Below are 27,155 nucleotides of genomic sequence, written 5' to 3'. Positions count from 1 at the left end.
ATTCGGTGAGGAAGGATCTTAAATTTCATTCCCATTTCAAACCGTTAATAGGTTTCCAATGACACGGAAGCCCTACAGCACAACTGGGCAGCTTCTTTCTCCCTGAACCGGGCCAGACCGCAGAGGACAGGCGGAGGCCGACGAGCACCCGCGGGACCGGCGGGAACCGCGAAGTACAGGGTCCCGCCCCGCTCTTCCGGGGTTTCCCTGCGCCGACTGGAATTAGGGCGGAGCCTCCAGAGCGCGTCCCTCGCGATTGGCCGGCGCCTCTGTCGCTCAGCGCGCCGGACGGAAGGGGTCGGGAGCCGCCCAGCGCGGGTCCCGAATCCTCGAGGTGGGTGGGAGGGGTGGGAGTTAAAGTTACCGGCTTGGGAACCGGTGGCCACAGCTATGGAGCTGGGCCCCGCCGTGTCCCCCGGGCCTTCCCGCTCCTTCAAGGAGGAGCTGCTCTGTGCCGTCTGCTACGATCCCTTCCGCGATGCCGTGACTCTGCGCTGCGGCCACAACTTCTGCCGCGGGTGCGTGACCCGCTGCTGGGAGGTGCAGGTGACGCCCACCTGCCCGGTGTGCAAGGACCGCGCGGCCCTCGCCGACCTACGCACTAACCACACCCTCAACAACCTGGTAGAGAAACTGCTGCGCGAGGAGTCCGAGGGCGCGCGCTGGGCGGGCCACCGATCCCCGCGCCTCTGCCGCCTGCACCGCGCCCAGTTCAGCCTCTTCTGCCTCGACGACAAGGAGCTGCTGTGCTGCTCGTGCCAGGCCGACTCCCGGCACCAGGGGCACCGCGTGCAGCCAGTGAAAGACACTGCCCACGACTTTCGGGTAAGAGCGGCAGTGTGCGGGAGGTGGCCGAGAGCGCACGTGGCGGCCGCGTCCAGACCGGACCTCGGCAACCCTGGCCCCGCGGCTCCAGTCAGAGCTGTGTGCCCAGACCTCGCCCCCTCGGACTCCGCTAACCTACAGGGGGGTCGGGCCAGGAGGCCTGCGAGGGGAGAAGAGGGAAAGTAAACAGGAAGTGTGGGAACTGGGGTTACACGTTGTTCTCCGGACGGCCCCACCCACTTCTGAAGGGCCGAGCCCCTGCACCAGTTACCCCAGCAGGGTGTGGCTCAGGCCCATTTGAGAAGCACAGGAGTGGGTAAAGCCCAAGCATCGTGGAGCTTAGGGCAGTCAGGTTAGAGGTGCGGGAGCCCAGGACCTGGGGAGCCAGGGCTAAGGTCTTCCAAAGTGGATCACATACTTCCCGGAGCTGGCCCTATGTATCGTGGAGGAGTGGAGAGGCTTTTGGCCCCGGCCAACTGGTTTATTCTGGATCACACTCTGCGCCCCAATGCCTAGAGTTCCAGTGGCTGTAAATAAAGTGAGGAATGTACAGGGCAAAAGTAACATGGAGAATACTTTGGTATAGGAAGGGGAAATGATCAGAAAGTAAGGATTAGCCATCTCAGGAGTTTTCACAATTTTTGACCTTTAGCCCATGGTTTTTCCATTGTGATCCAGAGCACTCATATGTATGTGCCAATTGAAACAGAAGTTCTGTGAAAACGTCTATTGTACTCTGGCATTGGCTGTTATTTTATTTTTACTGATTGATTTAAAAATTGCACAGGGTGTGAAACACTATTTCCTTAGCTGTTAACACATGGGTCAGACCCACTGGTTAAGCTAGTAGGAAGCTGAATGTATTGAAAAGGAGGTGCGCTGGTCTCCAGACCCTGTTTTCTTTTCAATGCCTTTTTTTCTTTTCTTTGTTTTTTTTTTTTTCTAAGCTTATTTATTTTGAGAGAGAGCATGTGTGCATGAAGGAGGGAGGGGCAGAGAGAGAGAGAGAGGGAGAATCCCAAGCAGGCTCCACACTGTCAGCGCAGAGCCCAATGCGGGGGGCTTGAACTCACACTGTGAGATCATAACCTGAGCCCAAATCAAAAGTCTGGTGCTTAACAGACTGAGCCATCAGGGCACCCCTAATGTCTTTCTTAAGAAATATTGAAAGTTGGTTACAGTTCCATTGCACATTTTGACAGAGTTCAAGTAAAGGGGAATGTTAACAGAACGCATGTTTGAATACCACAGTAACTTGCCAGAGGGATAACCCTGTAACGCCTGTTGCCGTATTTAACAGTGGTCTACAACAATGCTTTTTCCTATACTCTTCTGGCACAAGTGCCAGGTCCTGATTTGGTACAGCTAAAGTAAATACTGGGCATTCTGGGGGCTGGGGTTGAGGTGGGGGGGGGGCACCATGGATCAAGTCATGGCTCATCACCATGGGACTGGCACAGGTACAGAGCAGGAAGATGGGCAGGGGTAGAGGCCAAGAGCACTAAGGCAGAACCCCCAGGTCTGGGCTAAGCCAGGATTCACAGTTAGTGAGTCAGGTGCCAGGAAGCACATACGGTCTAATGACAACTTCCTGTTCATTCAGCAGATGCCTTGTACTGCTAGGTCCCAGGGATACTGCGAGACATGAGATAGACAACATGTCATACCTTCAGGGAGCTTGAAGCAGAGACCTGAGGGATGAGGAGGTGTTAGCCAGGTGAAGGGGGTGAAGGAGGGTATTTCAGGCAGAGGCAGCAGCATACATAAGGGTCCAGAAGCTGGGAGGCCTAACTCTTCAGGCAGTAAGAGGATTTCAGAGTGGTTCGAGTGAGAATGGAGCGCAGAAGAGGCCTTGAGGCTTGGCCTTTATCTTAGAGACTTTAGGGAGCAGTAGGAGGGTTTTAAGCAGAGGGATGATGCTGTCAGACTGATGGGCACCTAGGGTGACCTATGAGGACAGAGGGAGTCTGGTCCTGAAAGATGTGAGGAGAATGCAAGCCATGTGTGCTCAGCCCTTTGCAGGGTGGGGCTCAGTCGTGCGTTAGGCACCCGTGTCCCAAGGACCTGTTGTGTGGTGTTCGGGACCTGTTAGGGGTGCTGAAGCCACAGAGGTAAGACCGAGCCCTCGCCCTGTGGAACTCGCACTGTAGTAGGGGAAGTCAGACAATAAATAGTGCTGGGTGACTGGGTGGGGAGCAGCATGGGAAGGCTGGAGAGGGGAGAGCAGGCTGAGGGGCTTCTGTTGTGTGTGGTGGGCAGCCCTGAAAGCTTCTAAATAGGGACTTTGTGGTGAGCTGTGTGTTTAGAAAGATCACTTGGGCAGTCATCTGAGGAATTCGGTAAAAATAATAATTGAACCAGCTGACACTATTTTTTTATAAATTTTTTTGGTTTATCTTTGAGAGACAGAGCACAAGTGGGGCAGAGGCAGAGAGAGGGAGACACAGAATCCAAAGCAGGCTCCATGCTCTGAGCTGTCAGCGCAGAGCCCGATGCGGGGCTCAAATTCACAAATGGTAAGATCGTGACCTGAGCCGAAGTCAGACGCTTAACCGACTGAGCCACCCAGGCGCCCCTAGCCGACGCTGTTTGAGCGCTTACTATGTGCCTGGTGCTCTTGAGTGTTTACATGTCAACCAATTTAATCCTCACAAAAACCCTATGAGGTTGCATATTGGTCTGCTATTGCTGTTGTAATAAATTGCCACAAACACGGCAGTTTAGCACAGCACAGAAGTATTTTCTTATGGTTCTGGAGGTCAGAAGTCCTGAAATCCAGGTGTTGGCAGCACTACGTGCCTTTTGGAGGCCAGGACAGAATTTATTTCCTTGCCCTGTCCAGCTTTTAGAGGCCCCTTTCTCCATCATTCCAACATCTGCTTCTGTTGTCTCATTGTCTTCTCTGACTGACTCCCCTAACTTCCTTTTAAAAGGACCCTTCGGTGACTTGGGCCCACCTGGACCATCCAGGATAATCGTCCATCTTAAAATCCATAATTTCATCCTACCTGCAAAGTCCTTTTTGTCATATAAATAATGTATTCACAAATTCTAAGTTTTAGGATGTGGACATCTTTATTCAACTTGCTACACGTAGGTACTGTTCTCCCCATTTTACAGACAGTGACACTGAGTCTCAGGTGAAGTAACTTGTCTGAAGTCACAGGGCAAGTACTATATACAGTTCACCTGGGGCCTTGTTCAGCCCCTACTCTGGTCATGGACTTTGTGAAAAACTTCTCTGGTTCCTGGGGAAGACTTTCCCTGCCGGTTCTCTGTTCTCGGAGCTGTGAGGGCAGCCGATTATGGGTAGAAGTTTAAGAGGCTTGAGTGGGTAAGAACTGCCATCAGTGGGTGCCTACTGTGTGCCAGGCACAGTATGTCCAGCAGAGGACAGAGGAGTCCTAGCCCTTGGCTTCTTGGAGTCAGACATAACTGAATAACAATCACACTAATTAGGGGCATCTGGGTGGCTCAGTCGGTTGAGCGTCCGACCCTTGATTTCAGCTCAGATCATGATCTCATGGTCCGTGAATTCAAGTCGCTCGGAGCCTGCTTAGGATTCTTTGTCTCCCTCTCTCCCTGCCCCTCCCCTGCTCGCTCTCTCTGTCTTTCTCAAAAATAAATAAATAAACTTAAAAAAGTATATGTATATATAATCACCCTCGTTGTAGTTTCAGGGTGACATTCCTGTGAAGGACAGTACAGGATGTGACCCACTGTGACAAGGCAGCCTGCTTTTGTCTGCTGGGGCATGGAAAGGAGTCTCTGGGGAAGTGATTTCAAGAGACCTGAAGGCTCAGGAGGAGTTAGCTAAGTGAGGGGCAGCAAGCCCCGGTGGTGGGGCAGGGGGCAGGGATGCAGAGTAACCCAGAGACGTCTGGACGGGGAATGAGGGCATCCAGTCCAGGACAGATCGCAAGGGGCACGAAGGGCATGTTAAAGATCTGAGATTTTGTCCTACCTACATACGTGGGGCATGAAGGAAGGAAGTGCTGAGATACCCAAACATGGCATAAGTGTTTGATTTTTTTCTAATGTTTGTTTGTTTATTTATTTATTTATTTGTTTATTTATTTATTTATTTATTTATTTTTTTGAGAGAGAGAGATGGAATGAGTGCACATGAGCCGGGGAGGGGCAGAGAGAGAGACAGAAGATCTGAAGCAGGCTCCAGGCTCCGAGCTGTCAGCACAGAGCCCGATGCCAGGCTCAGACTCACAAACTGCGAGTTCATGACCTGAGCTGAAGTGGTGCTTAACCGATGGGGCCACCCAGGTGCCCCACACATGACATAAGTGTTTCAACCAGATCACTAAAAGTACATGTTGGGGCTTGAAGGGACATCCACTGGCACGTGTTTCTCAAACCTGAACAACATACCCGTTCTTCTTCGGGGAGAAACTGTTCTAACACTGTGAAATAAAATTTATTCCTTACATACAAACACTAAACTAGTGTAAATTCCTCCTATTCCACACATAGGCAGTAAAACAAACACACAAAACTTACAAATTAAGCACAAACAAAACAAAAAATCAATTCATTTCTAGTTCAGATATTCATTACAAGGCTTTATTTTGCTGAAACTCAAGCGCTGCTCCTTCGGTGGCTCTGAGGCTTGTCTGGCAATACTCGTGATACCCCTTTACCCTCTTCTATGTGATGACTTGATTTGCCAGCCTCAGTTTCCCTCTTCGAAGAACCAAAACTTGGCTGTGATGTAATTGGCCTTCATCAGATCTAGCCTATCCTTTACCTATTAGGTGTATTTCTTTTCTTTCCCTATTAGGCCGAGACAATGAAAGTCGTATAGCTTGGACATTGTTAGCAAATACAGACTGGTCCTGAAGTTGTAGGAACGGAAAGCGTGTCGGCAGTGTTCATAAGGTGACTCAGAAAAGGTTTACCTTAGTTAGGTGTTTTGGTTTTGGTTTTGGTTTGTTTGTTTGTGTAGGTTATTGAATGAAAACACTAATTGAAAACTCTTCCTGGAAAACTTGCAGATCCCCAAATATACAGACTCGGAGCCATAGGGCACTGTGAGGAGATGATTCCATTTTACTAGTGAGAAAACAGAAACTTGGAGAGATACAGCAATTCATGACAGTCGCAGGGAATGAAAAGGGTACACGCAGGATTAGAACTCAGATTTCCTGAGTCCCAGTCCAGTGTTTACTCTGCCTTGCAGAACCCCCACCAAGTCCCAGGCCTCGAACTGTCTTGTCCAGATCACTTTCTTATACGTCACATGGGACTGACTTGAGAGCCATTCTCTGCCCTCCAGCTTCTTCTGCACCAGCCCCAGTCTGTTCCCCTTCTGGGATTACCTTCTTACAGTTAGTCTGGCTAAATCTTCATAAGCACACCGAGGGGAAAGGAAAAATGGGGGACTGGGTTGGAGTTGGATAGGAAAAGGATCTGGACGAGATCGAGTTGTCTTGGATGCATTTATCCTATGCATTTAAGAGGCCTGGGAAATAACCCGGAAGGAGAGTTAAGACACCTGGTGCTAAGTGGCACTTAGTAGTGAGAGTTAACACATGCCTGGTGTGCTCTTTTAAGTACTTTACATGGATTGACTAGTGGGAACCTCACAGTAATCCTGTGAGCTAGGCAGTCTCATTCCTCTTACCCACATGAGAAAACCATGGGGCAGAGAGAAGAAAATGAATGCTCCTAATGAGGGAGCTGGGATTTGAACTTGGGTGGCAGGGTGCCAGAGCTCTTAGCTGCTGTGTCAGTCTGCCTGGAAACAAACATTTGAAATAGGGAAAGTAACAGGAACCAGAGGCAGATGCCAGGACACTGGTAATGGGCTGGGTAAACATGGACCAAGAACTGTTCTTCATTTTTACAGTGAAATTTCAGAGACATGCCTTATTTCTTAATTAAAAAAATTTTTTTTGAGAGAGAGGGGAGGGGCAGAGAGAAAGGGAGAGAGAGAATCCTAAGCAGTCTCCACACCCAGCACTGAGCCCAACATGGGGCTCAGTCTCACGGCCACAGGATCATGACCTGAGCCGAAATTAAGAGTTGGATGCTTAACCGACTGAGCCACCCAGGTGCCCCTCTAAGGTATGGAGCCTGACGGCCAGTGAGAGAGCTTTGCCAAAGTTCTCGCCGGTGGTTAGTGACAAAGACACTATTTATAAATCAGGTCTCCTAACTTTCAGTCCAGGAGCCAGTGTGGAGTAGTGGAAAGACCATGGACGTTGGATGCACTCATTGACTGGGCAGGTAGGTAGTTACGCACATCCGCTTTGTGCTGAGACCTGGGGATATGCAGAGACAAGACAGTTTCTACCCTTGCAGGGCAAGCGTCCATTCCTTCTGCAAAGGTTTGTTTAGCACCATGTGTGGGGCGAGAGAACCTGGCCTTTCCTGGAAGCCTGCAGCCTTTCCAGGAAAGTGAGGTGATTATCCAGGGTAGTAAATGGGACCATAGGGTTGTACCTGAGAGCTGTGAGAGCCCAAGGGATGTACCTGAACTCTGCTGGGGAGATCAAGGCGGCTCCCTGAGGAAGTGAGGGGAACCTGAGCTGAGTTTTCAGCGCCACGTTGGGATTGTTGGACGGTGCAGACAGGAATCAGTCAGATGCAGCAGCATACATAGGGCCTCGGAGGACAGAAAATCTGGCTTGGGGCAGACATCCCTGGCTGCAGACATGACCCTAGCACTTTGATAAGTACTTGAGGGGCGCTGTGACCATCTTGGGAAATAGTATTTATTCTTTCTCTTACCTGCACCCTTCCCATTTTCAGTTATACCACATAGCACCTGTGTTAATGGATAATTTGGGCAAAATAACTTTGTAAAATCCTTAGAGTTAATTATTAAATATATTATTGAAACTTGCTGCTTAAAGAATCAAATTGTAATTTTTAAAATCAACGACGTAGACCTACCTTATAATCACATTCTGAACCTTTTAGTGTAAATAAAAGCTTCCTGTTCTGCATGTTTATAACTAACCTTGAGTGTTGTAATTTGAAACTAAAATCAGAGCTCATTTGCTCCTTTGGGCTTGGGGCCTGGTCGATGCTCCACATGTGTCACAGGCCATTTAGCTCCATCCAGGGCAGTGATGACCCGTATGAGTCCCGACCAGGCTTCACACCAGAGCCCCCACTAGGAAGCCAGCAGCTTCTGCTCATTCAACACACTGTTTGGGCTATAATGCAGGTCCCTGAATGGTCAGTCCAGTTGGATACACGTATGTTGTGTGGTGTTAAAATCCGAATATCTAAAACAAATGTGAAAAGTGTATTGTTTAGATTCATTTGAATTCACACTGTTTACATGCAATATTTCCTAGATGAACCACAAAGTGCACGGAAAGGGAAAAAGTGGAATAAAACGTGCACAGTAAGTCCCCAAATAGGAAGAAAGGAAATACTGAACAAGTGGGAGAAATAGGTGGTAGGTTGGATGACAAACATATTGGGTTATGTTAAATATTCCAGTTAAATGACAGAAGTTGTCAGAGAAGAAAACAACCTAGTTTTGTGCCACTTAAATAGGATTATGACAATGGACGGAAAAAAAATACATTTGATAAAGTTCAGTATACTTTAGTACTTAAAAAAAAATTAGAAAACTAGGAACGGAAGGAACCTCATTAATCTGATGAAATATAACTCCTGAAAAGCTTAGAGCTAATACCATATTTAATGGTGAAACACTGAAAGTTTTCTCATTATGGCCAGTTCTATTCAATTTTGTATTGAAAATTGTAGCTAATAAAATAAGTCAGGAATCATAAATAAAAGGTATAAGGTTAGGAAAGAGGGAAACTACACTAGCATGATCTGTAGATGACATGATTACATGTATCTGTATAGAAATATCTGTTGCATAGGAAATAAAAAGATGCTATGGATAAATTATGAATATAAATAAGTTTAGACAGAATGCCAGTTGCAAAAAGATTAAAATATTTCTGTATATCAGTAGCAAATATCAAATAAAAAATACAGTGGTATAGAAAATTGAGTTTATAACAATAAAGGTAACAAAGATGCAGATCTCTGGCCGGGTGGGGGGGGGGGGAGGGAGAAGTGGGGAACAATTTCATTGAGAGACATCAAAGACTAAATGGAGGATATACCATATTCATAGATGAGAAGACTCACTATTTACAGATGCCAGTTATCTCCAAACTGAGTGTAGAGTCAGTACTATCCTAATCAAAATCCCAATGTGATTATTTTGTGGAATTTGACAAGCTAATTCTAACATTCGTACGAAAACTTTAAGGGACAACGATTGCAAAAACATTCTTAGGAGATATTTATTAGGTCTAAGTTTATTTTACAGCTGTAGAAATTAAGGCTGTGTGATATTGGCAGAGGACAGACAGGTGGACCAGGGAAACAGACTACAGAACTGGAAACATATCTGCGTTTCATGTATGGTAGAGGTGGCCTGTGTATCAGTGGGGCAGGCTAGTACTCTTAAATAATGGTTCTGAGGAAGCGAGCTCTCAGGTCATACCATTCACAGGATAAACTCCAGGTATCCACGTTGGACCCAAATGAGAAAGGAAAGCCATAAAGCTTAAAAAATGATAATAATATAGCAAATTAACTTTGTGACCCTAGGGTATGGGAGTATTTTTAAAACTAATTCTAAAGGGTAAGACCGATACATTTGACCATACTGAAGTTAAGAAATACAAGCGATACAATAGAAGATACTTATTACACATCTAACCCATGAAAGACGTTGCACATTTACAATAAATCCCTACAAACCAGTCGGAAAATGGCAGGCAACTCCGTTAAAAAATGGTTGAAAGACGTGAACAGATATTAAAAAATAAATATCCAATGGTTAATGAACACTTCATTAACATCGCTTGTGTGGTATTAACTGGTACAACTGCTTTGGAAAACGGTTTGGCGTTAATCTTCTAAAGCTGAAAATACACACACCAGTGTTTCTGCCTCCAGGAGTATTTTGCACAGAGACAAGTGTACGTGTATATGTGATGTATGCAGGAAGATACGTGCTATTTGTATTACTTGGAGAGTGTCAATGACCCAACTGTCCATGAACACGGAATGGGTAAATGTGTATTCATACCCTGGAATACAGTGCAACAATGAATGAGTAAACTTACATACAGTAACGGATTTGAATCCTGTAAACCTTACATTAAGGTTAAGAAAACAAGACACAAAAGAATGCACACAGAATGGTTCCATTAATACAAAGTTCAGAACCGGGAAAAACTAAAGTATATTGTTTAGATTAAGGATGCATACATGGGTGGATAGAACTATGAAGAGAAGCAGGGAAATACATGCAAATAAGGACCCTTGTTTGCTGTGGCAGCAAGAAGGGGATACGATTCAGAAAGGACACATCCTGGGTGTGGTTACAGAGGTGTTCACTTTATAACTTTATAACCTTCTGTACTTAACCACATGTATGTGTATTTAAGGCACACATATGTTTTATGCCAAAGCAAATAAGTTGTCAACAACAGAGATTGAAAGGTAAAAAACAACTCTTTAAACCTGGGAGAAATTGCCGGGATTTCCTTTCATTGTGGGAGGAAAGCTCTCGGTAAGTGGCAAGAAATGTTTTCATTTTATAGGTTTTTAAATTTTCGAGGTAGACTTTATATACAACAAGCTGCATGGATCTTGAATGTTGAATCTGAGGAGTTCTGACAATTATCCACACCCTATACTTGCCACCCCGAACAAACATTTCTGTCACCCTGGAGAGCCCTCTTCTTCCCAGTCAGAGGCAACCACCTTCTGATTTCTGCCACCTTCTATTAGTGCTGACCATTCTTGAGCTTCACATAAATTTTAACAACTTACTCAATAATTTTGACAACTTACTCAACTCCTCTGGGCTTTCTTTTCTCCTTTGTGTAAGTGGAGTGTAGTGCCTGCCTCACAGGAATGTAAGAATTAAGTAGCATGATATTTATAAAGTGCTTAATCTGATGCATGATGCACAGTCCATGTCAGTAGTAACTCTTGTTACAAATAGAACCATTGGTGGATCTCATCAACTCACACCTCAGAGAAGGGTCATTTTGGGGTTGTTCTTTGCTGCATTACAGCAGAACTCTCATAGTGGTTGAAGAGTTTGGGAAAGGACAAGGGACTTTTGTGCCCCGCCCCCTGCCATCTTTTTTAGCCCGTAATAGAGGGCAGAGGGCTGGGCTGTGTTGTTTTGGGACCAGCACACCCCTGGGTAATGTGTGGGCAGTTCCTTCACGCCTGTCATCCACGCGTATTTGGCACATCACAGAACTATTACGTGACTTTGTGACAAGACCTCTTGTCCCACAAAACATTAGGGTGATATTTCACTGGTCTTGTGGGAGGTTCCTACTGATTTTATTTTGGTACTGGGAGGCTCACCTTAGAGATGTTATTCTACAGAAAATAATTTTTAAAAGTCTGTTATATATTCTCAAGGAGATCATAAAAATGACCAAAATGAATAGAAAAGAAAACAAAATCTGCAGAAAATGAAACGAGGTATCACTTTTGGACTACGGCAGTTAGAAGAATGGGCTATGGAGTAAGAGACTGCCCAGTTATTGCTGCATAACAAATCACCTCCAAAAAGAGTGGTTTAAAACAGAAAATGTTATCTCACAGTTTCTTTGGGTCTGTAATCTGGGCATGACTTAGCTGGGGGTGTCTGCCCTCAGTCTCTCATGATGCTGCAGTCTCATCTGAAGGCTCGAGTAGGCCAAGGTCACCATTCAAGCTTGCTTATTTGCCCACTCGTGTGGTTGCTGGCAGGATTCTGGTCCTGTCGGGCTGTCGGGTGGACACCATCCTCAGTTCCTAGCTCCGTGGGCCACCCCGTAGACTAGATCACAACATGGCAGCTGGCTTCCATCCAAAGTGAGCAAGCAATGTAGGGTGAGAAGGGGTATGCACAGGCTGTTGGTCCCCTATCTTGGAAGTGATCTCCCTTTGCTTTTGCAATATTCTGCTGATCAGAAGCAAGTTGCTAGGTCCAGCCCACAGGGAGGAGATTCCACCATGGCATGAATGACAGAAGTGGGGATTACTGGGACCATTTCATTCATTCATTCATTCGAAGTGTTTATTTTTGAGAGAGAGAGACACACAGTGCAAGTGGGGGAGGCACAGAGAGAGGGAGACACAGAATCGGAAGCAGGCTCCAGGCTCTGAGCCATCAGCCCAGAGCCCGACGCAGGGCTCGGACTCGGACCGAGAGATCGTGACCTGAGCTGAAGTCAGACGCTTCACCGACTGAGCCACGCAGGCGCCCCTGCTGGGACCACTTTAGAGGCTGCCTCCTTCAATCTGCCCTCTGGTCCCCAGTGATTCATGTCGCCCCACCCCTGCCACATTCATAATATACTCACCCACTCCCAAGATCCCCAAACATCTTGTTATAGCATCAGCTCCTGAATCTCATCATCCGAATCAGGTCCAGGTGGGGATGAGGCTTTTGAGGACAAATCTGTATCTCCTATTGCTGCATAACAAATCACCCCCAAAACTGGAAGCTTAAAGCAACAAATTGCCCTATCTCACAGGAGGGAGGGATCACCAGGGGCCATCTTAGAAGCTGGCTATCACCACTGTCTAGATTCACATCCCTATTCTGCCATATACTAGCTGTGTGCTCTTGGGCTAGTCACTTCCCTTTTGTGTGCTTTTGTTTTTGTTTTTTAATTTCTAAAATGAGGCTAATAATATTATTCACCTAACAGAGATAATGTTATGATTAAGTAACATAATCTATAAAGTGATTAGCACCTTCCCTGGCAAATAGTACATGCTGGCCATTTATAACTAATGCCATTAGAATTGTTACTATTTTTCCAAAGGAAAAAACCTGGTAAGCTTTCTCAGAATGATAAGTGAAAAGGTTAACGATGGAAAGAAATGGATAGGCCTTGAATACAAAAGGTAGGAATCCAACCTAAAACTGGTAGTGAAGTCCAAGGAGATCAGAGCAAGAATGGTTAAGTTTAAAAAAACAAAACTACTAAAACCAAAGTATATGCTGAAAGCAGTGATGAAAGTATTTCACATGGCTCCTGTACCCGTAGAATATTGCCACAAGGTAGGGATGTGGGGAGATCTGTGTTTAGATCGGGCCCTGTAGGAATAACTGGACCAACCTGCCATCAGATCTGGTCATTTCTAACTGCAGGCCAGTCCGGTTTAGAAAGTGGGAAAGGGAGCCTGTGAGCACATGGTCTATAGAACTGGCACACAGCTCAGGGGTTCTTGGCTTGCCTGGACCAGCTTTAGGCCTGAGCGGGATGCCCTTCTACACTGTACTGTGGCCAACTTGCGAGGGAACAGGCCCTGTCTTCCCATCTGTACCAGGTATGAAACGAAGGGGCCGGTTAGAAGGGATCTGAGAGCACTTTATGCTAAAAATGCCGGATTGGAGGTCAGGGCTATAGGACTTCCCTTTCTGCTGTGCCCTGCAGCATGTGGACAGACTGGGTTGAGTAAACGGTTGAGTTGTGCCCACACTGACGTTGGACTCCAGTTGTAAATGGGGTGTGTCACCCCCTGCCTGGCCTCCAGCCCTAATGTGCCTCCTCCTTGTATCTCACGCAGGCCAAGTGCAGGAACATGGAGCATGCGCTGCGGGAGAAAGCCAAGGCCTTCTGGGCTGTGCGGCGCTCCTATGAGGCCATCGCCAAGCATAATCAGGTGAGTGCACTGGCTGAGTGGGGAGATTAGGGACACCTGGGATATGGGGGGAGGGGAGAGGTGAGGGTGGGCCCATCCTGGCTGTGGGTATGGACACAGAATCATCCTTCCCTAACTCTGAGGGTCTAGCATGGTCATGTCCTAGGTTGCTGATTGTGGCTGCACCGCCATGGCCTCTCTAAATAGCTGGGCACAGGCCACGCCAGCAGCCACGGAAGTGGCTTGAAAAACTACCTGTGCCATCTGCACTGTGCTTTCAGTCTAACTTCAACACGTGCTGCACTTGACCATCCAACCCAGCTGCTCAAGCCAACGATGACCTAGGGCTCTTTAGCTCCTCCTCTTTCCCTCTTACTCCCCGGGTCCACTCCATAGCAGTCCTGTCTCCTCTAACTGCAAGATACATCATGTCCACCTGCCGTTCTGTTTCCAGCATCCTGGCCATATCTCCGTTGTTTCTCACCTGGCCGCGTACAGGGCCCCAGCCTTCTGCCCTTCTGCAGTCCGTCTCCATGGAGTCGACTGATGTTTTAGAAAAATACGTTGATTGCGTCACTCCTCTGCTTAAAACTGTTGAGATCACACAGTCCAGACTCCTCACCGTGGCCTTCACGGCCTTCCCTGCTCCTCGGTTTCGTCTCCTCCCATGCTTGGCTCCAGCCACATTGGCCTGCCTTCTGACCCTCACGTGAGCTGTCTCCTCCCGGATCTCCCATAAGGCGCAGTTTGTCATTAGTATCTCAGCTCAGACGTCCCTTCGGAGAATCGTTCCCTGATCACCCTACCCAAGCAGCCTTCTCCTTTAGTTGCTCTTGTATGTCCCCATTTTGTGTTCTTTGGAACACTACGTTACCTGCAATTAACTTCCTATTTTTTTTTTTTTTTATTTATTCCCATTAGAATGTAACAAAAGCAAGCGCAGTAGTATCTGAGAGGATTCTTGGCACACAGTAGGTGATCAATAAGGGGTTGTAAGTTGAATGAGTGAATGGTCTCCCCTCTCTCCCCACTGTCATTGTTTATGCCTGGGCACCCTCTCTTCCTCTGAGTCCTGTGCAGATTGGCAGCCGGGTTTCTGATGGGTTGTCCTGGCTTTGCTCTGTCACCCCCTGGGTGAGTACTTCTACTAAGTACAGCTCAGCTGAGGCCTACCTGGCTTGGGCTGCCTGGCACTCCCCTCCCATGCCCATGTGCCCACGGGAGGGGACTAGGCTTGAGAAAGAGCCTCCTTAACATCTGGCCAGGGAGTTTCCCCGAGCCGCAGAGCTGGTGGAATAAGGTAGAAGAAAGGATCGTGAAAGGTGGGTGGCCAGGGCAGTAACCGCAAAGCCGACCTACTCCCAAACCCAAGCCTTGTCCTCCAGGCACATCCCTCACCCCCTGCAAGCTAATTCCCTCATCTGCGGAAAGAGAGCGGCCTCGTCTTACTAGAATGTTGTTAAACGTTCACTTGAGAGGATGCATGTGAAGTGCCCAACAGAAAAGTGCCCAACAGAAAAGTCCTTCCAACAACTCTCGCGTCTTATAGACCATCCAGCTGGATTTGAGAGGTGTTTTCACTGTTGCAGTGAATCATTTTGTCATACCGTCAGAGCCAGAACACACGTTGAGCTTCTGATCCAGACAGGAAGTGACTGGAACCTCCCACCCTGTTCCGATCCAGACAGGAAGTGACTGGAACCTCCCACCCTGTGGTCAGAACATTCGTAGTGAGTTGCTTTTCCTGTGGTCGCTGTGGAATCCTGGAGCTCTGCCTCTGTGGCTTGAGCTCCTTTGTGGCCAGCCCCATCCATTCACGTGGCTGGCCTCGTCGGGACTACAGTGGAGGTGCCTGGGGCATGTCCGTAGGTCCAGGTGCTAGCACCTGTCTGCCCGTCCCAGGCGCTGTGCAACTCTCGCGTGGCCAGGTGTGAGATTCCAGGACTCCTGTGTGATTCATGCTTTCCCCCTGAGTCCAGTCTGTGCAGGCTGATGAGGGAAGTGAAGGCTTTGATGTTTACCCCTTCAAGGCTCCGGATTGCCAGCCGGCAGGGTAGCTAGACTTGACTCTGCACTGGCAGGGTTTTCCTGCCTGCTTTTTTATCTTTCTGTGGGACAGAAATCCTCCTGCATTTCACTGTCTCTCCCACCATGCACAACCCATCTTTTGGGCCTGGTATTTCAGCAGTACCCTCCCGTTTGCATGCCTTTGACAGTTTGTATACCGGCTCACGAATATAAAGCCATTTGTGTTTCTTCTGTGAACACCAGTTCACATGCTTTTTTTTTTCCCTTGGAATATTTGCCCTTTTCTCTAGTGGATTCATAGGAGTGCTCTGTATATTAAGAATAACAGTCTGTTATCTGTTGCAAATATTTTTCCTCGCTTGTCATTTCTTTTTCAGTGAAACACTTTTACCTTTTCTGGGTCATTTTCACTTTTTCGGTGAATATTTTGTCACATATTGTCAGAGCCATGAGCATATTATTCATCATGTACTGAACTTTTCAATCTCAAGATGAGATAGTGACCTGCCATTGCTACCACACACATTTCGAGTTGTTTTTCCAGTGGTCATCTTGGAATTTTATTTTTGTACTTCACTTTATAAGTAGTCTCTTGCCATTTAGAACTTCTCATGTTTAGGGCACCTGGGTGGCTCAGTGGTTAAGCATCTGACTCTTGATCTCAGCTCAGGTCTTGGTGTCAGGGTAATGACTTTAGGCCCCATGTTGGGCTCTGTGCTGGGCATGAAGCCTACTTTAAAAAAAAAAAAAACAACTTCTTATTTTTATATCCATTCAATGATCTCCTTTGAGGCTTCTCAGTGTTTTACTGCTGTACAAAAGGTCTTTTTCATTCCGAGGTGAGAAATATTTCTCTGCTTTTTCTTTGAGTGCATTTATGGGTTTGTTTTAACTTTTAAAAAGCTTTTTGTAGGTACGATTAGGAGTGTGCATATCATTAATGATTTGGTGTTTTTTTTTTTTAATTTTTTTTTTAACGTTTATTTATTTTTGAGACAGAGAGAGACAGAGCATGAACGGGGGAGGGTCAGAGAGAGAGAGGGAGACACAGAATCTTAAACAGGCTCCAGGCTCTGAGCTGTCAGCACAGAGCCCGACGTGGGGCTCGAACTCACGAACCGCGAGATCATGACCTGAGCCGAAGTCGGATGCTTAACCGACTGAGCCACCCAGGCGCCCCAATGATTTGGTTTTAAAGTAAATACTTCCTACTCTGTTGGGAAGCCTCTGGATCAGACAGATTTGAAGTCTTAAGATTGGAAGGCAAATAAGTTTTATTTATTCATTTTTTTTAACTTGTTTTATTTTTTATTTTTTAAAATCTACATCCAAATTAGTTAGCATATAGTGCAACAATGATGTCAGGAGTAGATTCCTTAGTGCCCCTTACCCATTTAGCCCATCCCCCCTCCCACTGCCCCTCCCAAAACCCTCAGTTTGTTCTCCATATTTATGAGTCTCTTCTGTTTTGTCCTCTCCCTGTTTTTATATGATTTTTGTTTCCCTTCCCTTATGTTCGTCTGTTTTAGTCTCTTAAAGTCCTCATATGAGTGAAGTCATATGATTTTTGTCTTTCTCTGACTAATTTCACTTAGCATAATACCCTCTAGTTCCATCCATGTAGTTGCAAATGGCAAGATTTCATTCTTTTTGATTGCCAAGTAATACTTCATTGTATATATCTACCACATTTTCTTCATTCATCCATCGATGGACATTTGGGCTCTTTCCATACTTTGGCTATTGTCAATAGTGCTGCTATAAATATGGGGGTGCATGCGTCCCTTCGAAACAGCACACCTGTATCCTGTGGATAAATGCCTGGTAGTGCCATTGCTGGGTCGTAGGGTAGTTCTATTTTTAGTTTTTTGGGGAACCTCCATACTGTTTTCCAGAGTGGCTGCACCACCTTGCATTCCCAGCAAATAAGTTTTAAACATCGTTGTTATTTGCAAGGCACTTGGGTGGCTTAGTCGGTTAAGTGTGCAACTTCAGCTCAGGTCATGATCTCACGGTTGGTGAGTTCTAGCCCCACATCAGGCTCTGTGCTGACAGCTCAGAGCCTGGAGCCTGCTTCAGATTCTGTGTCTCCCTTTCTCTCTGCCCCTCCCTTGTTTATGCACTCTCTCTCTCAAAAATAAATTAACATGCAAAAAATTTTAAAAATACATTCAAAAAATAAAAAATGGTTCTTACAACAACAGTTCATTTCTGCGATTCAGTATTTCCCTTGCTGTTGTGCACCTAACCAAGATACAGATTAGTGTGTGTTGAGGAGGATCCAGACTATAGGCGTCATCTAGAAGCAGTGATTCGATTTGAGATTTCATTTTATCAAGACAATCTCATCATGCTGTGTGCTTTAAACTTACAACTCTGTGCTGATAAAATTGTACCTGCATTTTACCTGTCGGGGGGTCTGCTCATGGTTTCCTTTGAAAACAGAGCTCCTTTGCTAGAAACCTCCGAGTCACGTGGCCAGGCGCCGGCCGAGGGCTTCCATCCGAGGCTGACCCTCTGTGGCTCCGTCCTGCTCTCTGCCGCAGGTGGAGGCTGCCTGGCTGGAAGGGCGAATCCGGCAGGAGTTCGACAAGCTTCGCGAGTTCCTGAGAGTGGAGGAGCAAGCCATCCTGGATGCCATGGCCGAGGAGGCGAGGGAGAAGCAGCGTCTGGCTGAAGGGAAGATGAAGCGGCTGGCAGAGGACACAGAGGCTCTGGCCCATGAGATTGAGCGGCTGCAGGTGGAAATGAAGGAGGATGACGTTTCCTTTCTCATGGTGAGGGGCTTGCCGCCTGGTTTCAGTGACAGGGACCAGGTGTTCAGGAGCCGGTGGGGAGCCAGAGGCCCCCGGCCCTGGCCCACCCCATCTTCCCATAGTCTCGGGGTGCTGGGCCCTCAGAGCCCTCGAAGGAAGTTCTCTGACCGTCAGGAGGCCAAGAGGGTTTTCATCAGAGTTCACTTCTCTCTGCCTCTGTCTCCTTTCCTTCTCCCTGGCCCTTCCTCTCTTGTACTCACTCTTGCTCTCTTTTCCTTTCTTCTCTCTCTGCTCCAAATGTAGTACTTGGTAAATAAGCTTTTTATTTTGGATTAATTTTAGATGTATGGAAAAGTTGCAGGGATAGCCCTGAGTGCCCCCATACGCCTCTCCTCATTTGTCCCATTGTCGAAACCTTACATCACCTTGTGGCACATTTGTCCAAGGGAAGCTGACCTGGGTGCGTTGTAATTAACTAATGTCCAGACTTCTTTGGAGTCACCACTTTTTACATTACTATCCTCTTTCTGCTCCAGGGTCCCATCCAGGGGCCCACAGTGCATTTAGTTGTCCCCTCTCCCAGTCTCCCCTGGTCTGTGACAGCTTCTTATTTTCTCTGTTTTTCATGACCTTGGCAGTCCTGAGAAGTTCTGGCCAGATGGCCTGTTCTCCCACCTGGGTTTGTCTGATGTTTTTCTCATGATCAGACAGGGGTTATAGGATTTTACAAAGAAGACAAAATGGAATATTCTAGAGTTATACAATTATTTTAACTTTTTAATGTAAATATGACATTTTGATATTCTCTATTGTTTTAAGAAAAGGGTGACTTTGGGGCACCAGGGTTGGCTCAGGCAATTGTGTGTCAGACTTCAGCTCAGGTCATGATCTCACAGTTGTTGAGTTCGAGCTCCGTGTCAGGCTCTGTGCTGTGCTGACAGCTCGGAGCCTGGAGCCCGCTTTGAATTCTGTGTCTCCCTGTCTCTCTGCTCCTCCCCCACTCACGCTCTGTCTCTCTCTCAAAAAGAATACACATTAAAAAAAAAATTTTTTTTTAAATAAAAGGGTGACCTCTTTCTCTCTTTAAAAAATATCTATTTAGTTTATTTTTTTTCTTTTTATTGCTTTCATCCCCTGCCTCCTGCCCCCCATGAGTCACTAGGTCTTTATAGAGATGTTTCTATAATGGAAAGCTAGTTTGGAAATCGATTAGGATGGTGAGGTATCTCCTCCACTTAGAGAACAGCCGAACCCTCTGGAAAGGGGACTCTTTGTAGAGTGGATTGAGAAGGGACAGGGACATCTTCCATTCAAGCTGGGTGGGTGTCACATCCCCACCAGGGACTGTTGGGGTTCTCTGCCTCATACAAAGCTTTGAATCCTGATGTCCCCTGTCTCCAAAATGCCCCTGATAATAAAATCATTTGGTGGATTCTAAAAGTTAGATTCCTTGCTGTTTCTGTTTAGGAAATTGGGAGTGTCGTCTTGCCCAGTGACCAGTGTGCTTTCAGGGATGCTTTTATGACCCTTTTTTTAAGCTTATGTATTTATTTTGAGAGAGACAGAGTGCAAGTGAGAAAGGACCAGAGAGAGAGGGGCGAGAGAGAATCCCAAGCAGGCTCCGTGCTGTCAGCACGGACCCCAAAACGGGGCTTGAACCCACAAAACTGTGAGATCGTGACCTGAGCCGAAATCAGGAGTCAGATGCCTAACTGACTGAGTCAGCCAAGTGCCCTGATTTTTTCTTTTTTAATGTAACAGTTTTATTGAGATAAAATTCACATATTGTATAATTCACTCATTTAAAATGTGTAGTTCAGTGGTTTTTACTGTAGTCACAGAGTTATACAGCCATCACCATAATCAGTCATAGAATTAGTTTTACCTCCCCAACAGAAACCCCGTACTCTTTAGCTGTCACCCTCCTATGCTCCCCCTCTCGCCCCACCATCAGCCCTCAGCAAACGCTAATCTACTTTCTATCTCTAAGGATTTGCCTAGTCTGGACATTTTCCATAAATGATTTCTATAAATGGAATCACATAACATGTAGCCTTTTGTGACCAGCTTCTTTCACTCTGCACATTTTGAAACTGTATCTGTTGCAGCATGTATCAGTACAGGACTGAATAATACTGGTTGTATGGATATGCTACATTTATTTACCCATTCATCAATTGGTGGACATTTGGGTTGCTTCCACTTTTTAGCGATTATGAATCATACTGCTATAAACATTCATGTGCAAGTTTTTGTGTAGACATATGTTTTTATTTCTCTTGAGTATGTGCCTAGGAATAGATTTACTGAATCATACGGTAACTTGTAAGTTTAACCGTTTGCCAGGCTGCTTTCTAAGCAACTGCACTGATTTTATATTCCCATCAGCAGTGTACGAGGGCTAACTTCTCCACATGCTTGCCAACGCTAACTTTCTTTTAAAATGTCTTATTATTTTTAAATTTTTATTTTAGAGAGAGAGCGTGAGCAGGGGAGAGAGAGGGGCAAAGGGAGAGAGAGGGAGAAAGAGAAAGAGAACCCTAAGCAGGCTCCGTGCTGAGCACGGAGCCCTGTGTGGGGCTCAATCCCGTGACCCTGGGATCACAACCTGAACCAAAATCAAAGTCGGACACTCAACTGACTGAACCACCTAGGCACCTCCTGACTGTTTTTTTAAAATAGCCATTGCCGTGGGTGCAAAATGTTATCTCACTGTGGTTTTAATTTGCATTTCTTCAGTGGCTAATGATATTGAACATCTTTTCACGTACTTGTTGGTCATTTGTATATCTTTGGGGGAACTGCACATTCAAATCCTTTGTCCATTTTTTAAAGTGGGTTGCTTGTCTTTTTTTTTCGTTGAATTGTAACAGTTTTTAGGCATTATGCACACTTCGCAGGTAAGTGATTTGTAAATATTTTCTCCCATTTTGTGGGTCATTTGTTCACTTTCTTGGTAACTTCCTTTGAAGTACATGTAGAAGCTTTTCCTTTTGATGGAGTCTGGTTGGTCTGTGTTTTCTTTGCTGTTTATCCTTTTGGAGTCATATCTAAGAAACTATAATCCAGGGTCATGAGTTTTATAGGCTTAGCTCCACATTTAAGTTTTGAGTTAATTCGGAAAATTTTGGGTGTGGTGCAGGGTGGGAATCCGTCTTCAATCTGTTGCATGTGGACGTCCGGTTGTCCCACTGAAGACCATTTACCGAAGACCATTCTTTCCCCAATGAATGGCCTTGGCACCCTTGTAGAAAACCAACTGACAGTAAATATGAGGGTTTACTTCTTGACTTTCAGTGTCCATTAGCTCTGTATGTCTGTCCTTATGTTAGTACCACGTTGTTTTTACTACTCTTGCTTTTAGTAAGTGTTGGAGTCGGGATGTGTGAGCCACCAACTTTGTTTTTGCCCAAGATTGTTTTGGCTATTCTGGCTCCCTTGAATTTCCATACGAATTTTAGGATCACCTTGTCAGTGTCTGTAAAGAAGCCAGCTAGAATTTTGATAGGAACTGTATTGAATCTGTAAATCAGTTGGGGGAGCATTGCCATCTCAACAATGTGAAGTCTTCTGGTCCATGAACATGGGATGTAGGCCTACTTTTGAGATCAGAAACTTACTTTTTTTTTTTTTTTTCCTGTCTTATGGCTCTGTTTTTTGTTTGTTTGCTCGTTTGTTTGTTTTTTCTTTTAGAAACACAAAAGCCGAAAACGCCGGTAAGTTGCCAAAGCTGATGGAGGGGAGGGGAAGAGCAGGCAGAAATACCAGGGGTGCCAGCGCCAGTGGCTCCAGGGCCAGGCAGGTAATGAAGCCAGCTGGGTATGACCCAGAGGGAGTGGTGGGGACTGGCCAAGTGGACAGAGCCCTCCTTTGAGCCATTCCACTTCCGATTTATGCTGGTGAAGTGTTGTTTTTCTGAGTGTGGAAAATCACTGTCCGTTGTGTGGGGAGAGAATGTGTCATCTTGCACATGGCTTGTATTTCTCAGGGGGCCATCCCAACGTTTAAGCTTATTTCTTGGTTAGCCCCTCCCCCTGAGGGCCTCAGGGACACACTGGTTTGTGTTGATGTCTGTTGGGCTCACAGCGATGAACCGTATCCCAGTCACCGCTGTACAAAGATGAAAGAGAATGCTTTGGAGAATAGGGAGTTTCCCGGCACCGAAGGTGTTCAAAGCGAAGGCTAATGATACGTTCAGACATTGGGACTAGGGGACCCTTACGGTCCCTTCTGACTCGGACATCCCATGAGCAGATATGTAAGTATGCTTTGTGCCCTCAAGAAGGGGAACTGTGTCTGAGAACCTCCTATATATATTTATCCCAGCTGGGGCAGGTTGAGCCCAAGTACTGAATCCTGCAGAGAGCTAGGAGCAGCCTAATTGGCTACTGGCTCGTCTCCCATCAGAGCCCAGCCCAGGTTTGTCATGGGTAGGATGGCCAGGGAATGAGTCCTGTCGCCCGTGGCCAGCTGACCCAGTTAGGCCCAGGATGCACGGCCCCAGCCCTGCCCACCAGGCCTTCCCTCCCTTCCCAGCCTCTTCTGCACCATGGAGCCAGAGCCCGTCCAGCCCGGGATGCTCATCGACGTCTGCAAGTACCTGGATTCCCTGCAGTACCGCGTCTGGAGGAAGATGGTCACGTCCGTTGAATCTGGTGAGTGGGGGTGCGGGCAGGGTTACAGGAAGGGGGGGGGGTACTTTACGTGAGGCACAGAGCCAGCTGCACTCCTCTCTTTTAGCTTCCCATCCTGTCGGACCTTCTCCAGCCTCTTTCAGACAGGTGCCTGGTGCCCTCTCCACCCCCAGCCCCACCACTCAAAACCCTCTGGCAGAGCTCCTGTCTTTGGGTCCTGACACTCGGCCACCTCTGCAGAAAGAGGAGCTGGCTGCCCTCTCTGTTCGGAACTGGACCGTGTAGGTAATGGGAGGTCTCCTCCTTTCAGGATCGCCTTTCCAAGGTGACACCAGGCCACGCGAGTCACTGTGTTGGGCGCTACGGACTGAGTGTTTGTGTCCCCTTACATTCGTAGGTTGAAGCCCCAACCTCCAATGTGATGGCATTTGAGGTGCGGCCTTTGGGAGGTGATTTGGGTTACATGAGGTCATGAGCATAGAGCCCCAGGATGGGGTTAGTGCCCTTACAAGGAGAGGCACCAGAGGGCCGGCTTCCTCTCCCCTCTGCCCAGTGTGAGGACACAGCAAGAGGCAGCTGTCTGTGAGCCACGAGGAGGGAGGGCCTCACCCAAACCGAAGCACACTACAGCCCAGCCTTAGACTTCAGTCTCCAGAACCATGAGAGGGACATTTCGGTTGTTGAAGCCACGCAGCCCGGGGTATTTTTGTGTAGCAACCCAAGCTAAGACATGATTTTGTAGGGAGAAATGTAACCCAGAGGGATGTTACGTGCTTCTCCAAATCGTCATGGAGTTTTGTGAGCACCCGGGGCCCCTGCTCCTGTTGGTTTCCTGTGGCTGCTCTAACAAAGGACTGCACACTGGGTGCCGTAAAATGACAGATTTACTTGCTCTCGCAGTTCCAGGGGCCAGAAGTCCAGAGTGCTGGTGTCGGCAGGGCCGTACTCCCTCTGAAACCTATAGGGAGGGCCTTCCTTGCCTCTCGCTGGCTTCCGGTATTGGCCAGCAATCCTCGGCCGGCAGCTGTAGCCCTTGGATCCCGGCCCTTGTCATCACCTGGCCTTGTCCCCTCGTGTGTTTGTGTCCCTTCTCCTTTCTTTGGCAAGAACAACAGTCATGTTGGGTTAAGGTCCCACTCGGCTCCTGTCTGATGTCATCTCAGTCACATCTGCCATGACCCCACTCCCAAATAAGGATGCCTTCTGAAATACTGGCGGTTAAGACATCCCCATCTTTTTCGGTGGGGTACAGTTCAGCCCATAACCCTGCCCCTCAGCCCTGGACAGCTCCCTCCACGCCCTGGGGCCAGTTGGGACATGGCGGGTCACTTTGGGGGGATGGAGGCATCAGCTGGCGTGGCAGGCAGGCAGCACCTAAGGTTTGCTGATTCGCCCCCGCTGTCCCCCTCTGCTCTCAGTGCCTTTCAGCTTCGATCCCAATACCGCGGCCGGCTGGCTCTCGGTGTCCAATGACCTCACCAGCGTCACCAACCACGGCTACCGCGTGCAGGTGGAGAACCCGGAGCGCTTCTCCTCAGCGCCGTGCCTGCTGGGCTCCCGCGTCTTCTCGCAGGGCTCCCACACCTGGGAGGTGGACCTGGGGGGGCTGCCCAGCTGGCGGGTGGGTGTGATGCGGCTGCAGCAGGACGCCGGCGCCGAAGGCCACTCGCACAGCTGCTACCACGACACCCGCTCGGGCTTCTGGTACGTGTGCCGCACGCAGGGCGTGGAGGGAGACCACTGTGTGACCTCGGACCCGGCCACGTCAGCCCTGGTCCCGGCCATCCCCCGCCGCCTGCGCGTAGAGCTGGAGTGTGAGGAGGGCGAGCTGTCTTTCTACGACGCGGAGAGCCACTGCCACCTCTACACCTTCCACGCCCGCTTCGGGGAGGTGCGGCCTTACTTCTACCTGGGGGGCATGCGGGGGGACGGGCCTGCCGAGCCTCTGCGCATCTGCCCCCTGCGGATCACTGTCAAGGAGGAGCTGGATGGCTGAGGTTGGCCCGGAGCCGGATGGATGCTGCCTGGGACCGGGTCCGTGGTCCTGCTGTCTTTCTGCCCTTCCTCAGTCCACATTCACCTCAGTACCTCTGAACCAACTGCCTCTGCCAGCATCTTCCTGCTGACCTGTCTTGTCCTTTTCCTATGGCTCCAGGCCCCAGACCTTCTCCTTCATTTCTGGTCCCTTCTCTGCCCACGGTTAAAAGTCATCCAGGAGACCCCTCACTCCCCAGAGCCATGGCACCTTCAGGATGTGAATTTTCTAAACCCTAATGCCAGATTTCTGGGGATGACATTTGCTTCTAGAATGGGCCTGTTTTTAAAAAAAAAATTTTTTTAATGTTTATTTTTGGGACAGAGACAGAGCGTGAGAGGGGGAGGGGCAGAGAGAGAGGGAGACACAGACCCCGAAGCAGGCTCCAGGCTCTGAGCTGTCCGCACAGAGCCGGACGCGGGGCAGGCCCAAACCCACGCACCGAACCCGCAAGATCATGACCTGAGCTGAAGTCAAACGCTTAACCGACTGAGCCACCCAGGCGCCCTTAGAATGGGCCTGTTTTAAACGTAGGTTTTATTATCCAGGTATGGCAAGGCCAGTGGACCTGGAGAGGGCCGCAGTTGAAAAGAGTTTGTTATTTACAGCTCCCAAGAGGAGGGCCCCACCGCACCTTTGGGAGTAGCCACACAGGGCAGCGTCAGGGGAAGCATCAGGGTCTGTGAGGAGGCAGGGGGAGTTGAGGAAGCACAGGTTGGAGACTTTATTGTGGTTTCGGTGATAGGAACAGGTGGGGCAGGGCTCTGGGTAGACAGGTTTGAGATCTTCTAGTTTGAATCATTTTGGCAGGCTCTGGGACATAGGGGCTGTCCCCAGTTGTCAGGGATGATCCAGAGAGGAACCTTGGCCCCCAGTGTGAGAGCCAGGTAAAAGAAGTGGTTGGGGGTATAGCTCAGGATGGGTTGGTTTGCATATGAAGGGCGTGCTCACAGGAGAGTTGATTGCTTTCTCCTGGGAGGAACAGGTTCCCTGGGCCTGTGAGGCCCCAGATGCCAGAGCCTCAAGAATACAGAAAATAAGAAAATATAGTTCATACAGGGCTGCTGCTGTGGCTTTGGGGCAGGACCTGGGCTCAACTTGTCTATCACTTTATACCAGTATTTTAAAACTGCTCCCCAGGATCCCCTGTGGTCCCCGGGGAATAGGCAAGGCTGCCCATCAGATTAACTCTGATTTATCTATTTGCACTTCTTGGACTATTTCACTTAAAAAACTTTTTTTTTTTTTTTTTTTTTTTTACATTTTAGCCTTAAAAAGTGACTTATACAATGCAAGTGGAAAAAAACCCCACATTTTAAAAAGCAGAGTTTAGACCCGTTCCTTCTCTGGGCTTCAGTTTCCTCATCTGGGGATGAGATAGGAGGACTGGGAAATTATGTCCTGTGATTGCTGTGGAAGAAACAGCTCTGATTCGTCCTCATAAAGTAATGAGGGACCCCTTTCATTCAGGTCTGGGGTGAGAAGGGCAGAAGATGGCCTCGCTTGGCCTTTGCTGCCCTCCCTGGCCTCAGCTGCTTGTCTTACACCCTGTCGCCTTTCGTGTTGTCATCCTGATTGCTTCTGCCCCCTTTCAATTCCTGTCGTGCCTCCAAACTTGCACCTCCATCTTCTTCCTTGCTCATGCCTGCAGATAAATGTTGATTGTCTGCTTGCCCTGTCCCAGGAAACGGCATGGTAGGAGGAAATACTGTCCCGTGGGGGTGGTGGTCTAATCAGGGGGCACGTTCCCGACCGAGGACTCGAGTTCTTTCTTCCCCCTGTGCCCCCGCCTCACAGAAATGGGCTTTTAAAACAGAAATGACGACTCAGAACTGAAGCATTGTCAACGTGATGTGTACAATCGGTAGGGGCCACGGGGAGGGATGTGGTAGGAAATGCCACTGGGTGAAGGGGGCTGGGTTGGAATGTTGGCTGACTGGCGTGTGCAGGCGGGAAGGCACTTGGGCTCATTGACGCTCAAGGCACTTTGGTGACCAGCACCTGAGACCAGTGTGCATTCTCTTGGTGTTTAGCCCATCAAATAGAATCTGCAAAAATCTTGACCTGAAATTATTTTAAGTTATAATAAACTTTTAAAAATGTTTTTTTTATTTCCAACGTAGATAGTGGAAGGGGTTTTTTAAAGAGTGCAATTTGGATAGCCTAGGCCTCTTTTTTAAAAAATAAAAATGATATTTGAGCTAAAACCCA

The 27,155-nt window shown here is 47.8% G+C and overlaps 1 protein-coding gene across 2 annotated transcripts; it reads left to right on the top strand.

Moving 5' to 3' along the window:
- The first annotated feature begins 333 nt into the window (after positions 1-333).
- TRIM35 (tripartite motif containing 35) lies at positions 334-27,155 on the top strand. Of its 2 annotated transcripts, XM_058720736.1 has the most exons (6): positions 335-825; positions 13,417-13,512; positions 18,066-18,296; positions 21,969-21,991; positions 22,812-22,930; positions 24,328-27,155. In XM_058720736.1, exons 1-6 carry the CDS (start codon positions 391-393, stop codon positions 24,903-24,905), a joined length of 1,482 nt encoding a protein of 493 aa, XP_058576719.1. In that variant the 5' UTR covers positions 335-390; the 3' UTR covers positions 24,906-27,155. The 2 variants fall into 2 exon arrangements, with proteins under 2 accessions (XP_058576720.1, XP_058576719.1); XM_058720737.1 differs by lacking the exon at positions 18,066-18,296 and having other exon boundaries at positions 334-825.

The sequence above is a fragment of the Neofelis nebulosa genome, chromosome 3 (assembly GCF_028018385.1).
Source record: "Neofelis nebulosa isolate mNeoNeb1 chromosome 3, mNeoNeb1.pri, whole genome shotgun sequence".
In the NCBI taxonomy this organism is placed as follows: domain Eukaryota; kingdom Metazoa; phylum Chordata; class Mammalia; order Carnivora; family Felidae; genus Neofelis; species Neofelis nebulosa.
Note: the sequence above shows the minus strand (reverse complement) of the source record. Positions and strands in the feature narration are given on the sequence as shown.